Below are 16,435 nucleotides of genomic sequence, written 5' to 3' on the forward strand. Positions count from 1 at the left end.
TAGTCAAGACGAAGGTCATAGCAAACGACCCCCCTCCCCCCGTTTTCAATTTTTGTTTTATATCAGAAAATATGGGACTTTTTTTTGTAAATAGTAACCTTTCCTACATATTAAGATATTAAGTTTTTAAACAAATAACATTTACACCTTAAATGAAAATAACTAACAAAAAAAGTTAGTGTTACTAACTGCTAGGCTATTAACTAAAACTAACGGCTGTATGCTTTCACTGAAGACATAAAGCGCAACTATAGTAGAAATTCAATTGTTATAAACTTTAGAGACAAAACTTTCTTAATATACCAGTTTCTGCTGTCAAGGAAGATGAATGTCGGCCATGATTTCGGTGCACGCGAGCAACATGTTTTTGTTGTTACGTCACAGGGTGTGAATAGCTCAGCTGTGTGGCCTATAGACTATTCACCAGGGGTGCAAATAGACACTGTTCTTTTTTTAATCCCTGTAAAGTAGTTACAAATTCAGGGCTAAGTGTTTTTCTTCTGTAAACCCTCTAAACCACAGAGAACCCCATTAAAATACAATCAATTGATAAAATCATTATCATTGGAAGAAGCTGATGCTAGGAGTCAAAATTATAACATACTATTAAAAGTATACAGTATGAAACCTGGTGAAATGAATCAGTTAAAGGGCCTTTTAGTGCTACTACAATTGATACAGTGAGCCTGTCCCTATTATTTTAGGCAAAGATGGGGACATAGATTCTACAAATATCTCTTAACTCATAAGCATAAAGTGTACCATTAGACTAAAACATTCCTCTTTTATCGCATGAATTGTCCCACATCAGCATAATCTCAGACAAGAGAAATAAAAACAAAGGGCATGCAAGAGGTTTTTAACTTTAAAACTTTGTTTCAGAAATTCAATGTAACCGTATGTACACTTTACAATAGCATATAGCCTGACGGCTAACAAAGATGTCTTAAAACATGTTTTAATACATCCAAAGCACAAATAGCAATTCTTGGAAGTAAAATGGCTTAATGGATATTGGAGAGAAAAAAAAAAAAAAAAAAAAAAAAAACCATTAACACGATTGCTCTTTTCTGCAGAAAAAGTGCCATGATTAAAATTTAATTCAGGACTTTCCCACAAAGCAAGCGGTATTCTCTACATGCTAAATTTAACAGTTCAGTGACATTGCGCTAAACTAAACATACAGATATTTGTAAGAAAAAAAAAACACTCCATCTGATGTAAAGTTAAATCTTCATTAATACATTTAAAAAGTAGATATGACATGCCTTTTGAAATCAAAAATACAAAAGATTTTCCTTACTTTAAGGATTTTTTTAAACATGAAGCTGCATGTATTGTACAACACTCAGTGTACAATAAAACTGGTAATGCACATAAAAAGGAGCTAGATGAAAAGTATCAAATGCCTCCCACCGACCCTTCAGACACAAGCAATGACCGATGACTATAATCACACTGAGGGGATGAGCCCACATGGGCTACATCGCACACTCAAGATTAGGCTTGGAGATGGCAGTCAGGATGGTGAGAGCTCATAGGGGTAGGGATGGGGCTACCATGGTGGGACCTCAAGACATGTTTCCTCTTCCATGCACATTGCTCTTGCCTCCTCTCTAACATGTGAATGGTAGATACGAGCTACCATCCCTCCCTCATCGGTTTGCTTTAGTTGATGAGGAGAGAACAAAACAAGGAATTTGGAAAGACGCTTAAGACTTCACCCCCCATGTACAATTTACATTCATAGTCTGGACATGTGTACCCATAACATTATGTCTGAGCAAACACTATTGTGCCCTGTAACAAACTTGAATACAAACTAGTCCTAATTTCTGGAGAGCTACTAACTTTGGGTAAAAAAAAAAAAAAAAGAAAAAAAGAGGCAAAGGCAGGCAGGCGCTGAACAGATGGAAACCATTTCTAATGCACAACCTGCATTAAGTGAGCAGCAGGGATTGTTTGGGCAGGGCACAGCAGGATTCACCTGGCAACTTAACTCACGGAGGGGGGGGACCGAGGTACAACTCAATGGAATCACAGTACGCAATACATACAGCACACCGAAGGGGAAAAAAAAAAAATATTAATAGAGGAAGTCTGGGTGTCTCCAGGTATCTGCAAAGATTTGAGGTCTGATTGTCTCTTTCCATCTAAGCATTTTAGGGGTAAGAGTGTAGGAAATGCTATGGGGGGATTTCTAAGGAGGGGAATCGTATGGCACTGTACAGGCAACCCAGACAAATCCAAACACTCATATTTGCTTTAACATAAAATGCACTTTGATTTAAACTGAACAAGAACTGAAAAAGGTTCAACAGTGCATGCCAAATTCAGGCAGAGATTCAAGTCAACTCTTGAGGGTTTTGGGCAATGACAGAAGACAGTCAGGCATTTGAGCTTTCTGTCTTTATCACCCAGGTTTAGGCTTGTAAGGATGCGAATAAAAACATCTACATTTCTGCCTACTGTTTGTCTCCGTTAAATAAATTAAGTTGAAAAAACAGAGGAGTAAAATGTCAGTTTGGCTTGAGTGTCCAGGCTGATGTCAGGCAGAAACACATTCAGGTAGTTACAATTCTTAAACACGTTTTAAACTGCACTAAACATAAAAAAGAAAGTATGTAAGTAAAAAAAAAAAATAAAAATGAAACTGGTAGAGTAGCAGTCAGTGAAGCTGACTGTTACAACAGTATGTTGCTGGTGCCAGATATGGCTGATACAGGGTCTGGCCATAGGTTTCTACCATGGGTAGACTTTATGACACACTGGCAGAGATGTGCTACATTAGTCATAATGCTACTGCCATCACATTACAACTAAAAGAAAGAGCTCTGATTTTAGCCAGAATACTTGATTAGGAGTAAAAGACAATACTGATTATAGACAAATCAAATACTATTATTAAAGAAAGGTTAACATTGACACATATCACTTTGAAAATGAATAACCCTCAAACCTTTACAATATGTCAGATTTACAGGTAAGAAGATTTTTGATCCTAACATTTAAATAAGGAGCCATGTGTCCACAGTGACACCAACACATCGATTTAAACCTCCATTTGTTAGAACAAGAACAAACTATACTTAAAGTCCTGGAGTAATTCCATTTCGTTTGACTATGCAGTGGACTGTCATTAATATGCACCCATGTTCTCCAATAAAAAAAAATAAAAAAAAGGATTACAATAAAATCGTACACGACCCCTTTTAAAACATATCTTACAAACAGAAGTAAAACATTTTGAAACGCTATCTTTTTTTTCCTTTTCTTTTTTTAAACAATGAAACACCAGTTTTACCAGAAAAGAAAAAAGAAAAAAAAGAAAACTGCAACCAACAATAGAAACTTGACTCGGCTACGGAGGAATGCATATGATTTTAAAGGCTACAGATTGTAGGTTTGCCAAACACCAAATCAGTGTGTGTTTGTGTGTGGCTAGGAGTAAACATACACACATGCACAGATTGATTTACAGGCCAGTCATTCCCGCTGAAAATGGTCTGTAGCCACAGAGCATAGTTATTCGTCAGCGCCAACAGCGTGAGCACCAGGGGTTGGTTTTGGGTTCAGGGACTCGGCCGGGCTGGAGTTCCTCTTTACCAGGTGGCTTTCCTATATCCACTAAACCAGCACCAAGACGTTCCACAGCTGGAGAGTCAGTCAAAAAGAGGAGTTTACCTGGGCTTGTTCATAGCGTGTGTAATTTTATCTATGTATTTAGAAAATTTCATCCAGATCTTTAAAAATGTTTTTTTTTTTTTTTAAAGCAACGGTGGTTTTAAAAACAAAACAAAATTTTAAAAAAAAAGGCTAAAATTTTAACAGTAATGGCAATGTTGTAGTTTGTAATCCAAAGAGGGGCTTTTTACACGCATGTTCTTTTCAGTCATTTCATGTTGTCCCGTTGTGAGAGTCTGTGGTCAAGTTCAATCAGGGGGCAACAAGTCGTGAAGCCGGAACCTCTCCCGAACGTGCGGCCGCACATCCTCATTCTGACGAGTTCAGCAGGCAAGTGAACCATGAAAGGAAGAGATTAAAGATCAAATTAAATTACATTTACAAAAATATTACTTCGATGTAGCAGTCGTGAAATGTCCCACAATAGCTATAAGAACAGCAGGACATCTTACCATCTCAACCAACTTCTCCAGGAAGGGCACCAGCTTCAGCAGCTCATTGTCATTCTTGTCCATGAACCAGCTTTCTATGGGAATACCATTGGACAACTGTAGGGACAAAAAATAAATAAAAAATAAAAAGTCAATTGCAATTCAATCAGTAACGTCTTTGTATTTTTAACCGACCTCAGACGTCTCTCTCGAGAACTGAAATCAAAACCCCTGTGGGTTTCCCACACTGTCACAAGACGTTTTTACACTTTAATGAACTATAGTGTTAAGCTTCAGGGAAAACAAGCCAAGGAGCTGCCACATGTCTAATGAGTGAAGCCATTGTTTAGACAGTAATCTGGTAAATAAACTGATCACTAGAGGTGTCAGAACCTGTCCTTTTCAGCTCAGCAGGTTGCGATGATTAATCAACCACGTTCTTCTTTTGCTTCCTGGTAATTAATCGGAGCAGCACATGGAAATGTCGGGGTTTTCCCCAATGAGGGAAAAAGTCAGTCGCCGCAGGTGTGTGACAAAAACCCAACATTTTCCAGTCAGATAACAGACTAAAGTCAGTTTAATAATCACTACCACACATAGTACACATGTGGGGCACGCATTTTACCCAATCAAACCCATATTGAGGTCAAGTTTGTTTTAAGTTTGTTGTAGCCAGCTGTATTTGTTTAGAAGCTCCATGCTGTTTGCATCAACGACTTATTCATTTTAGAAGAGCCGGTTGACTTTTTACTGGTGACAATTACTGATGCCTGTCGATAACCAGATGACACAAAACCCCCAGTGTTCTATTTTGTTTAGGTGTTCACACCTGATATGCAAAGGCTTGCGGTGAATTGTCGATAATGATGGTCTTTGACAGATCTCTGCCCAAGATGTTGAGGTCCTTGATGTAGTTTCCCTGGACACAGACACAATGCTCACGAAACAACCTGTGTCTACAGTTGCAGTAGGGAATGAAAGGAAAGAGGGAGAAGAGGGGGGGGGGGGAAAGCAATCAATGACAAGGTCAGAGCAATCAATTATTCAGAAAAACCACAACACTGACACCTCAACGAAAGCACATGTCAACACCGGTGCTGCACACAGCTTTTGGAGCTCCGCCTCTTTTCATACAGGCTCTTATCAGCTTTTGAGTTTATCGTGCAATTATAACCGACTAATACAAAACATACCGTACCTCACAAGCTGCTTTTTAGGATCCAAGATGTTGAGCAGTTTGTCTGCATATACCTTTTTAGAGGCTGTAAAAAGGATGATCTGGGAAAGGAAGACATTTTAAAAAGGTTAATTCATACATACATATTTTTTTTTCCTGATGCATTAATTGGATAAACTAAGATGAGTCGAGAGGTTACATTTACCTCATAGATTTGAGACATGCGTTCCAGAAACTCTCGAAAGAACGGCCTCAAGCGCACATACACCTGCATATGACAATAGACGTAAGCAAACATTTAAGATCAACACAGACGATGGTTACTGCAGGTCAACATACGTTTTATCAAAATAGTATTTATTTAGGCTTGTCTATTGAATTCGATAGTTCTCCAACTGTATGACAAGTTTGTCTATTTTTGCAAGTATACCATCCTCAAAGTAAGGCTTTTTACAAATGCCACTTTATCCCCCTCTAGTGGCACCATGAAATAAACCTAGAGAAATATTCCTGTAATACCGCACTCACCTGGTAAATGACATCTTGAAAGAGGACAGGGAAGGTAAGTGCTGCGTCCTCCAGCTCATTTAAACTGCAGTGAACTAACGTTTCATCCTAATGAACACAACAGAGAAAATACTAGGAAACTCTTCTCAATCTTATGATATATTTCTAAATTTCTATACAGCTTTAAAAATAAATAAATCAACGAATAAATTATTTGTTGTTGCAACTATAACTGACCAGGTCGAGGACCAGAGAGAATTCAGGCGTGCTGCGTGTCTTCAGCGGCAAGGCTGGCTTACGAGTGAGCTGCTCTTCTGTCAGAGGAGGGACGTGCTTGATGAAGAAATACCTACAAATCAAAACATCACACATACTTTTAGATAATTAAAACCACAATATTCTAACAAAAGTGGAATACTTTGTTGGCTCAAACTTTGCCAGTTCTGCTGCTGGCTTTATTACTTTATTGTTGGTTAGGCGATCAGGTGGCGTTCTGGATATCATTTGCCTTAAAAGGTGATCTATTATATAGCATTTTCAGGTTCATACTTGTATTTTGTGTTTATACTAGTACATGCTTTAAATTTTCAACAAAAAACAAAACAAAACAAAAAAACCCACTATTTTTCCCCATACTGCTGCACCTGTATTTACCCTCTATCTGAGACGCTCTATGGAGCGCCTGTCTCTTTAAGCCACCTCTCGAAAAAGCCCAGTCTGCTCTGATTGGTCAGCAGTCAGCATCTCGTTCCTGTTGTTGTCGCCGTACAGTCGGTGTCCGGCTTCAACAAGTATACAGCAGGACTTTGTACCGTAAAAACAACAATAGAAAGGCTTATAAACCAAATATGAAAACCGGACATGTTTCAGCAGCTGTACGACCCGAAATTGGGGAGAAATGAACAAAATTGGCAATTTCCATGGCGGGTAGCATGCAGCTACTATAAGTTAGCAGTGCACAGCAATACAATATAGCAGCACTTTCTACATTACAATACATTACATGTCATTTAGCTGACGCCTTTATCCAAAGCGACTTACAATTGCTACATACGTCAGAGGCCGCACGCCTGACGTCTTGCTCAGGGACACATTGGTTGATGTATCACAGTGGGAATTGAACCCAGATCTCCCACACCAAAGGCATGTGTCATATCCACTGCGCCATCACCACCCATTTCTATCGCAGATAAAGGCTTCTGAACCAAATACTACATAACCTGACTGGTTTTAACAGTAATGTGACCCGAAATTAACAACAGTGGGAGCCAAGATTACATATTTCACTGCCATTAGCATGTAGCTACATGGGACAATGTTAACACCGCAGTAGCTTAAAAAAACAACACTCCAGTCCTGCCTACCTGGATCAGATGACCAATCATAGAAGGCCGGCTCGGTGTCACGTAAAGGCCGGGTTATGCTTCTGGTGAGGCTCCACGCAGAGATTTCGCCGTAGCCTACATACGTGGCCTGAAGTTTATACTTCTGCGTTGGTGTGTGCGTCGATCTCTTTAAGAGAATAGCAGAGCTGGTGTGTGTGTGTGTGTGTGTGTGTGTGCGCGCGCGCGCAGAGCGAGTGACGGGATTAGCTTCGGAGAGAGTACCGACTCTGGAGGCATAGTGAGAGAAATAAATTGTCTCCCGTGTTTTCTGACCACGGTCGGAAAGCTGTAGCAGGAAAAGTTACCCCTTTCCTTGATTTCACGTTGTTTATGGACAAGGAGAGCCAGGAAATGAGGAGGGGGAAATGCAACGCTACCAAGCCACGGCCAAGCGGACCAATCACAGCTGTTGCAGTCTGCTTCGCCGCGTAGTTACATTTTTTGAGAGGTGCACACCAAGCTACGGCATAGGGTCCAAATCTTCGAGAACCTACGTACGTACCCACGGCATCGATTTAACACACAAGCATAAACCGGCCTCAACACCGAGCCGAGAATAGGAGAGAAAAAAAAAACAAAAAAAATAAAAATAAAATACAGTTGAAACCAGATCGTTCACAACAGTGGGAAATCTGAACGTTTTAGCTCATGGGGATTTCTCTGAAATACATTTACCTCATTATTTGAAGCTCTGGCCACATTTAACATGAAAATCCGACATAACATTATTGATAGGACAGAAAATACAGAAAAGCATAATAGTGCTTTAATTGTGATTTGGACAAATCCAATGTCTCCCATGCTACAAACAACGCTCCCATTTGCAGAGAGTTGACGTTTGTCCCACACCTTTGCTTACCCCTCATGCTTGTTTAAACTATCCCACTACCCCTTGCTTTCCAAATTGCGGCATTCTGGTTTTGTTGTAAATGCTATTCAATGAGGTCTGGCTATCGGACTATGCATTTTATGAGTGCAGTGTTTTACTCACGGGTCAAAGACTTCCCAGTCTTCCTCATAGGTTGCCTCTGGTGGTACTGCGGTGGGAGGAGCGTCCACATATGCCATATCTGGACTGGAGCCTGGAGCTTGGACAAAATGTGAACAAGATTAGAAACAGAAAACACAAAATAGCAAGATATCATTACCTCGACATGACTTAAAAAATGTTTCAGGGACCACGTGTTCCTAGCTGCAGTATCTACCTGTGAGGGGTGGAAGGTCAGCATCAGCACAGAGCTCTCCATCCCTTGCTGTGGGAGATACGTCGGGGATGTGTGGAGGTCGCATAGGTGGCAGCTGTGATACACTAGAGTAGAAGTTAGTGGTGGCACACAGTTCCTGTGTAGAAGTGGCTGTGGTGGTGGGCGTCTCCACAGCTTGCTCTATGTCCAGCTGCTTGACTATCTCCTCGGCCTCTAGTGCCTGGTCTGGGGAGTCTGAGCCAGAGGAGGCTGAAAAACACATACAAAGAGTTTGAGCTGTGTACTACCCCGACATAACTGACACAAAAGACCTACATCACCACTATGATGAAAACATTTGAGTACGGATATGCTATAGGTTTGAGCACGATGCTAGCCATGAATCAAACAGGCCGCCTCAGGATCTGCTTACCATTTTTAGCTGGTGAGAAGAAGTTGAAAACAGGGGAGAAGATGGTCCCAAGAAGGGTGGTTCTGGGAGGGCTGGTGGGTAGCTCAACGGCCGTCGTCTCCTCCAGACTGCCATTGGGCTTCTCCTTACTCCTGTCGTGATTGGTTGCTTCTGCAGAAGAGAAGTGACAGGTTTAGGAGAGTTAACGGAGAAAGGTGGAAAATAAAGACCGTGATTGGTGTTGTTCTTTGAGAGCTACTCACGTCCATTAAGGGAGCCTCTCCTGCCAACCCTGGTGATAGTCCGGCTGGGGGTGTTGGTGTTCGGGGTTGTAGAGGTGATCAGGTTGTTGTCCACATCACAGTGGATGCGTGTCTTCTTGGCTGGGCTCTCCTGCTGCACCTTAAGGAGACAGGACATCATGCACAGGGTTTTTGCAGGTTTCACAAAGTCCAATCTAAGACTTTTTAAGACCATAATTAATTAAATTTAAGACCTATATCACAACATAAAAAAAAAAAAAAAAACATCAGATGTCAGAGTGCGGAAAAATCTTCTGAAACAATTTCCCGATTTTCTCAATCGCATTATAGGACTGGTGTCTAGTCACCGTGTGGAGGACCCAGTTCTTAGTGTCGGCTGTGATCCAAAAGCGATACGGAGGTCGCTTATGGGAGTTGCGGAGCAGCTGTGTGGGTCTGGCCCAGGCAGTGTGGAGGTAGTGCTGCGATAAGGACGGTCGTCTGCTGGAGACCCTTCACCGCAGCTAGATGTTAAAAAGGTCCCATGGAATGAAAATTTCACTTTATGAGTTTTTTTAACATTAATATGCTTTCCCTGCCTATGGTCCCCCAGTGGCTAGAAATGGCGAGAAGTGTAAATCGAGCCCTGGGTATCCTGCTCTGCCTTTGAGAAAATGAAAGCTCAGATGGGCCGATCTGAATCTTGCTCCCTATGAGGTCATAAGGAGCAAGCTTACCTCCCCTTTCTTTGCTTCGCCCGCCCAGAGAATTTGGCCTGCCCATTAGAAAGAGAGAGACATCATGGCTTTCAAATGAGCAAAGTGGCAGTTGGTCAAGGCCACACCCCCACTCTCCACCTTGCCCCCCCTCTCTCCTCCTCAATAGCTACAGACACAGAAATGGCACATACTAAGGAAAGCTCATTGTGGGACTGGCTCTAGTGGCTGCAATTCTGCACCAAGGCTGAATTTCAGGAAAGAGACTTCAGATACAGTATTAGGGGACCACTAAGGCCTATATAAAAGCATCCAAAAAGCACCATGTCATGGGACCTTTAAACATTCTAAAGCGCTGCGGAAGCATTATAATGACCATTAGCATCACCATCCAGTTTGACAAGTTCAGCCTAGCTTCAATTTCAGCCTTTTGTTAAGCCTACCTGTCACTATTATTACTAACAGGTAAAAAAAGGGAAGGTGTTAAAATTAAATGACTGCCATGGTTGTTGTTTACTAGCAATTTTAAACAGATTAATCCCTTTTGTGAGTAGGAATGACATATTTTACGTATAGATCCATTATTAATGCAAACACTTGAGTTCAGTCCAAAATTGCGTCAGCGGGGCGACTGCGCGCAGATGTTGTATTGACGCCCCAATGGAGTGTCGCCTCTTATTATATAACCTCTTTTCCTCTGTTCATGTTGCTAGCAGATAATATAAGTGTCGGGGCGGAACTCACGCTTGTGAACTTCGGTTCCACATTACCTGCATCAACTTACATACAAAATAAAAAAATGCTAAATCGGCGGCTGGAAAGAATTATTGTCGATGTCCCGATCGCATATTTTTTACTGAGTATGGCCGATAACCTGTGGCCGATTAATAATTTTAGTAGATTAGTAATATGTTACAAGTCTTAATTTAGGAATTATGAGGAAATGCAGGGAGGACCATGAAAACATCTCAAAGCCCCAGTCTCTTTCCAGAGGAAAAGCCTCTTCTACCCAGGTTGAATTTTCCACTTGTTACAGCCTACTGTTCCTGCACACCAACTGTGTGAGCCAGAAGCTAAAATTAGAACCAAGTCCGAGTTCTCAGACAAGCTGCTGCATTCCTCCAGACATTTCCTGGGAAACATGACACTCTGCATTAAGAAACACTGTATTTAACTCTGCGACCTGGAGAGCACATTGCTAAATACGGTTTTTAAAACAGAAGTGGCTTAGGTAGCACTGTAAAAACCAAACACACGGAGACGAGGACAATTTTTCAATGCTTCCAAAAGGGGCACCACACTCATATTTGCATTGAAGTCAACGACAAAGCAGAGTCCTTTGATGTGATCAATGAGGTAGTTACCTTAACAGCATTTCCTCTGATGAACTTCTTGATGGTGGAGAATATGCCCCTCCCTCCACTAGTGGGAGTGTCCTCTTCTACTTCTGAATGCCTCCGCTTGGTACGGGATGGGCGGCTTGCCAGACTGGGGTTCGGCTGCTGAGACGCCTTACGCATTCTCAGCCTCATTGTTTTAGCAGTCACATGTAAGGCTGTTTTTCAGAACATCAGACACAGGAAAAGATGGCAGAGGGAGGAAATCAATACGACAGTACAGTCAAGGAAACTCACTTAAGCAAATACTCAAGTGTTAAGGTGGACAAACAGGTTGTTCTTACGGTCTAAACGGTTTTAACTTTTAAAATGTCTAAGTCTGTGGAGTGTATCTATCTGTAGTGGTGGAGCATTTTCTGCCAACATCTGGATGCATTCAAGATCCCATTTCACTTACATCACAGTGGATCACGGCAGCCACAGCTGGCTTGCCTTCCATTCGTACAGTATAAAAAATAAAAAACACTGCCCAGGATCTCACCACACACACACACACACACACACACACACACACACACACACACACACACACACACACACACACACACACCCACACACACACACACACACACACACACACACACACACACACACACACACACACACACACACACACACACACACACACACACACACACACACACACACACACACACACACACGAAGTAGAGACAACAAAATACAGTAACTGAAAAACTGTAAACATAGACCAAGGTTTTTAAATGTACCTAATCTGAGCTGAAACGTATTTGAAGAAAACAGACTCCTTATTCTCTTAAACTGAGGGATTTAATTGGTCAGCATTGTCCTCCACAATGCACGAGGAGAACTTATTCACAGTGAACATGAATTGTCTGTCAGTCAAGCATGCCAGCATCTTGTGCTTATGTAACAGCAGCTGGCTGAAAATGTGTCTGGACATATCCACAACCTGTCACGGACCCTAAACACACAATAGCACCCTCTCAATACATATTGTAAATCGTACATACTGTAAATGTCCTTCACTACATCTGCTTTGCATTTACACAGGGGTGTATCCATGAACACACCAGAGGTGCACACACGAAAACACCAACGGGCAATTGAACAGCTTCAGAGTACATGGTAACATTAAAGTTACAGGCAGGCAGGAAAAGTGGGGTAAGCCTGAAAGTGAATTTACATGAATGTCAATGTACTAGTTTGAGACAGAAACACCGATATTATAGCCCCCAACACTGTCCTCAAATAAAATGTTTTTGATTGGAGGGGTGCTATTGAAAAAAGTCAGCTACACCAAAACATCTATCTAGGAGATTGTTTTAGGGCTGTCCCAAATACAATTTTTTGGGCTTAAAAATGTCTGGCTGATCGGGACTCAGACCAACAAAAGTGAACGCTGCAGGGTTGTGTGGCAGTGTGAGTGTCACTTTAATGGCTCATTCGTGTGACGTCCTGTTGTGGTATTTACCCCCCCCCCCCCCTAAATTTTGCATAAGTCAACTTTATATTTCACCATTATTGTTTTCCATCGGATCGTTTATAGATCTCGACATTTCCGACCACAAATGAAGGCAGCTTGATTCCACCGAGAAAGAGAAAAGAGACTTGTGCTTTGTAGTTGCATGAACAGGCAGCTGTTACACAAACTACTGGGCAGTTCAATGTACGTTTCGTTTTTTAACCTCAGTGTTTTAAAACTTTCTTGTGGCAAAAAGAGGCAGTGATGTTTCCTGTTTGGAACTCTCACACCACCTCAAAACGGACTGACAAGTCTGATCGCAGGTTGCGTGACCATACTTGGCCACTGCAGCATGACATTGGGTTGCATTTCTCCAAAAGTTTTTTCTGTCTCAACTTTATTACAGTCTTGAAGGAAAAAACTTCTGCAGTTCAATGCTGTATTACTCACAGTACCATTTTACACACCAGACAACTGTTCCTTGTCAAATTAGTAATTGGTTCAAAACCAACTTGAAAAACTACTTTGTCGACTGCCCTACTAAATCTCTTCCTGATCCTCATATATTATGAATGAAAGCTTAGTAAAAAAAAAAGAAAAAAAAAAGGAAATATGTCGATGACCCTCGTGTTTGTTTTTGTGAATCTGTCAGAGGTACTACTGAACTAGTTGGATATTTTAGGCTCCGCACTAAGTTATGTTGAGCAAAAATATCCCACAGGTTGTCCTAAATCAGTATTGCTGATAGTCTCTGTGTCACCACTGCTGGTCTTTGCAGATGCAACGTTTGTATATCATTGGTGAATATCCTCATCATTTTTAAACACCCCCTCCCATTACATAGTTTTTTGTAACTGATGCCTCAACAATTCAAACTGTAATTATTTGTACTCCTTTGCATTTCTCTGAAAGCTCATGGGTCAAAACTGACATATTCTCAGGCATTCTACAGGCCCAGACACACCGGACAGACAGCCGACCCTCGGCACAAAAGGCAGTTGGACTGATGAGTCTCCCCGAGTTGTCAAAAAAGTGCCCCGGAACACACCAAAGCGACGAGACCCAATACGTCTCCATAACAGCAGGTGACGCTAATCTGTATTGTCGGACAAAAAAATGAAAACCGGCAGCTGACGAACGCGTCATGTGGGTCTGGTTTCTCCAGAAATTCAAAGACAGACTGTCGTGGCGGCTTGTTCAGAATATGATCTCATATTGAAAACATTTTAAGCGAGAAATAGGCCATGCAGTTGCTGAATCTGTCTTCATTTCAGATCAAAAAAGGTCAGTTTAAAAGATCTGTCGGATTTTGAGAGACTCTAGTCACGCTCATTGCGCTCCCAATCAGATGGGTCATTTGAGCCCGACTGCTGCCAAGTGCCCGCCCCGCCGATTATACATATAAAATTGGCCAAAATGAAGGCAGACGGCCCTTAGGACGGACGACGGGTCGGAAAACACCGAACAGACTCGAGTCACTAACCTCGCCAGATTGTCCGACGGCCGATTATCGGCTTAATGCGTCTCGGGCTTAACTGACTCACTACTGTATGTGATTGCCCCTGTAATGTGATTAACTTGAGTCTATTATAAACATTTTTACAGATGTTCGCAGAAATACTACAGTATGCCCATTTGTTGTAGTTAATGCAACTTTTCATATGTTCTGTCTTTCCTGTGCTGCTTTGGACATTGCAGCAGTTAGTATGTACAACACACGTTTTTTACGGTTTCTGCTAAATAAAAAAATAAAGTGCCTGATATTTACTGTGTGCTTTATTCTCTCCATGGCTTGCATGGCAACAACACCATGGCTGCTAGACATTCACCTCTCTAGGAAGTCACCCACTAAACAAGGATCATGCACATAACTAGGTACGAGCAAGTGAGCGGGAAATAAGAACATGCCACTGAGACTGTATGAGCGAGCTAGCAAACGGAGAAACAAGCAGGGCCTCGCTTGTTCGACAACCCGTTCCCTCTGCAAAAATTACTCAGAGGCTAATGTTGGCTAACTGGCTAAATCATATATGTATATACACACTAGCTAACTGTAAACGAAATATTTAGGCAGATGACACATTTAGTCCAGATGCATAACTCGTGCCCAAATCAACGTTTGTAAAAGTTGCCCGAAATAATCACGACTATCAAGCTTTTGCACTGCTGCGCTTAACTTACCTAAACTAACTAACGTTACAAGCGGTCGTGTGTTATGAGTCAGGGTTATGAAGGTGTGCAACATAGCTACGTATAACGTTACAAGTAGTTTCTTTAACATTCAGATTTAACAAATGGCGCCTATAGGTAACACTGCACTGTTAATACAACTCGGTAATGTTAGCATTTCGCCAAGGCGAGACCCAATAGGCTAACTTGGCGTAGCTAAGTAAGCCAGTGCGGCACCTTCAATTTAACCAACAACAAAAAAACGTTAAAATGATTAACTAAAAGTAAGGAATATTAACTTAGGTCACTAGCGTTAAGTTTGCTGAGCGGGTTGACTCAAGGTTATCATTTGCTTTTCATGGGAGTGAAATTCGTCAGACATCGTTAATCAAAACAGCTAGCGCTAACTAGTAACGTTAACGTTATCTAGCTAAATCATCTGTTGATCCCGTCGACGTTATCTTTAGTTAACAATGCAGTTGATGAGATTTCATTCATCAATTGCGGGGACGTTACACGAGCACTTCTAGCTCAACATTCTCTAGAAGGATATTAAAATAGAAAAGACAGTGATAGCTAGCTAGCTAGCTATGTAAACCTAGCATTAACACAGCTCAGTTGCGGAATGCTACTTAACATTCATGGTTTTAACAAGGCGAAAACAGTTAACGTTATACCTAATGTGATTAACGTTAATATGCTAGCGAGTATTTAGTGACTGGCGTTAGCTTGAGCCCAAATAGCTAATCTGAAATGTCGAGTCGACCAGGGGTTAGCCAGGTCCGCGGTAGGCCGTGTTTTAGCTGCCCTTAGCTGTGTAACGTTAACTTAGCTAGCTAGCTTAGCACCGCTAGCTTAGCGTTAACCCTACCTAGCCTTCTTGAAAACCCGCTTCGGGCTATCAGATGTGCACAGATAGGGAAGGAAAACATTTATCCAGGTTAGCCAACGTTATATTAACCGCAAGCCAAAGAAGACAGATGAACGAACAATGTTGGTTAACGTTACCGACTTACTTTACAGTGATCCGCAGTGTCTGGCGATAACGACTCAAGATCGATTGACCATCACAACAGAGGCAGTGGTTGTTTTCGTGATCTGAGCCGACTTTTTCTGTAGATCTCCTCAAGGGCCGTCTTCGAAACGACACATCGTTGTGTTACCAGGCGCCATTTCCCGCCTCTGCTCAGTCTCTCCGAGGCAGATACCCGTATGGGACACAGACACACCCCCTTACCTCTGAAAAACACCAGCCAGTCTACAGCGAACACTACCACTTGCCTTTTTTTTTTTTTTTTTTTACAGCTTTCATTAAGGTAGAGAGGACTGTAAGTCATGTCAATGCTGTAAGCAAATGTCCGTTAATGTGACGAAAAAAAAGATAATTTAATTCATTATGAGAATCTCTCGAAAAATAATGACTTAGTATCTAAAAATAATGAGAAACTTTCTCAAAATTAGTATCTCTAAATAATGACTTGGAATATTTTGAGAAAAACTGTTCATTTGAGATACTAACTCATTTTGAGAAAGTTTCTCATAATTACTTACAGGATCTTTTTTCCAACACATTGGCAGAAATTGTGGTTGTAAATAACTAAAGATTCAAAAGGTCATTTATGCATTTCTTGCTGATTATACTCAACATGTTTATCACAACTGAAAAGAAAAGCACAGGATATTACAA

The 16,435-nt window shown here is 41.4% G+C and overlaps 1 protein-coding gene across 1 annotated transcript; it reads right to left on the bottom strand.

Moving 5' to 3' along the window:
• Positions 1 to 847: 847 nt before the first annotated feature.
• On the bottom strand, positions 848 to 15,958 carry ctdspl2b (CTD (carboxy-terminal domain, RNA polymerase II, polypeptide A) small phosphatase like 2b). Its single transcript, XM_039794649.1, has 13 exons — positions 15,765 to 15,958; positions 11,103 to 11,293; positions 9,044 to 9,182; positions 8,802 to 8,951; positions 8,390 to 8,638; positions 8,176 to 8,272; positions 6,037 to 6,148; positions 5,821 to 5,907; positions 5,498 to 5,560; positions 5,314 to 5,393; positions 4,945 to 5,071; positions 4,137 to 4,232; positions 848 to 3,998 (listed from the first exon to the last, which is right to left on the bottom strand). The coding sequence occupies exons 2-13, from the start codon at positions 11,268 to 11,270 to the stop codon at positions 3,933 to 3,935; spliced, it is 1,434 nt and encodes a 477-aa protein (XP_039650583.1). The 5' UTR covers positions 11,271 to 11,293; positions 15,765 to 15,958; the 3' UTR covers positions 848 to 3,932.
• Positions 15,959 to 16,435: the final 477 nt, after the last annotated feature.

Source organism: Perca fluviatilis, chromosome 3 (genome assembly GCF_010015445.1).
Source record: "Perca fluviatilis chromosome 3, GENO_Pfluv_1.0, whole genome shotgun sequence".
NCBI lineage: Eukaryota > Metazoa > Chordata > Actinopteri > Perciformes > Percidae > Perca > Perca fluviatilis.